Source organism: Eurypyga helias, unplaced genomic scaffold (genome assembly GCF_000690775.1).
Source record: "Eurypyga helias isolate BGI_N326 unplaced genomic scaffold, ASM69077v1 scaffold14235, whole genome shotgun sequence".
Classification (NCBI taxonomy): Eukaryota; Metazoa; Chordata; class Aves; order Eurypygiformes; family Eurypygidae; genus Eurypyga; species Eurypyga helias.
Genome location: NW_010252159.1, coordinates 32,901 through 33,747, shown reverse-complemented (window position 1 = coordinate 33,747; position 847 = coordinate 32,901). Strand labels below are relative to the sequence as shown.

Below are 847 nucleotides of genomic sequence, written 5' to 3'. Positions count from 1 at the left end.
TTCCCCGGGGGGAGGCCCCCCGCCACGATCTGCAGCACCAGCTGCTGGTCCTCGCCGCGGATGCCGATGACCTGCATGGCATTCTGGGGACACGGGGGGCCCGTCAGCCCCTACCTGGCTGCAGCCGGCTTTGGGGACTCCCCCTCCCAGGCACTCACCATGGTCTCATGGAAGTCGCTGCGGTCGTCGGTGCCCTCCACCTGGTACGTGTCTGACTGGTTCAGGTAGTAGTAATAATCCGGGCTCATGATGCCCAGGTTCTGCCGCTGCTCTTGGGACGCCCCTTCGATGAGCTGCGAGAGAAACAGGAGCTGCAGTTACCTGGCCCTGGCCCCCACGGCAGCTCCGTCAGCTCCGTGCCGCCCGTACCTGATAGTAGATGTGGAAATTCCTCTCGCACTCGTTCTGGCTCACTACCCGCGACTTCTCCAGCAGAAAGTTGGAGATCTTCCCTCCGTCGGGTTCGCCGCCTCGGCTGAACTGGATCTCGAAGTACTTCCCCTGTCCCAGCACAGCTCCCGCTCAGAGCTGTGGCCCCAGCCGGCAGCACTCCTCACCCCCCAGCCCTGGCCTCTCGCCCCCTTCTCCCACCACGCCGGGAGCATTGCTGGGACCGGTCCTGGCTGGGGCACTGACCCTCTGCACCTGCCCTGGCCACTTACGAAGCGGCTGGAGTTGTTGTTCCGGACAGTTTTGGCATTTCCAAAGGCTTCCAGCAGCGGGTTGGACTGCAGGATGATGTCCTTCACGTGCTGGGGGCAGAGGAGGGACAGGGCTGAGCCAGGGGTCCCCACTGCAGCAGCCCTGCCTCAGGGCTGGGGACAGAGCGGGGGCTTTGCATGTCCCC

At 64.7% G+C, this 847-nt stretch overlaps 1 protein-coding gene across 1 annotated transcript in view; it reads right to left on the bottom strand.

The window, feature by feature from the left end:
* The window catches only part of LOC104510123 (unconventional myosin-If-like), a gene marked incomplete at its 3' end in the record, with an annotated part of 14,368 nt that overhangs the window by 5,992 nt on the left and 7,529 nt on the right, over positions 1 to 847 (bottom strand). Inside the window, 5 exon segments of the mRNA XM_010152274.1 lie at position 1; positions 3 to 83; positions 159 to 293; positions 370 to 501; positions 663 to 752. The exon segment at position 1 is cut by the window's left edge and continues 57 nt beyond it. Of these exon segments, the coding sequence (XP_010150576.1) occupies position 1; positions 3 to 83; positions 159 to 293; positions 370 to 501; positions 663 to 752 (439 nt within the window).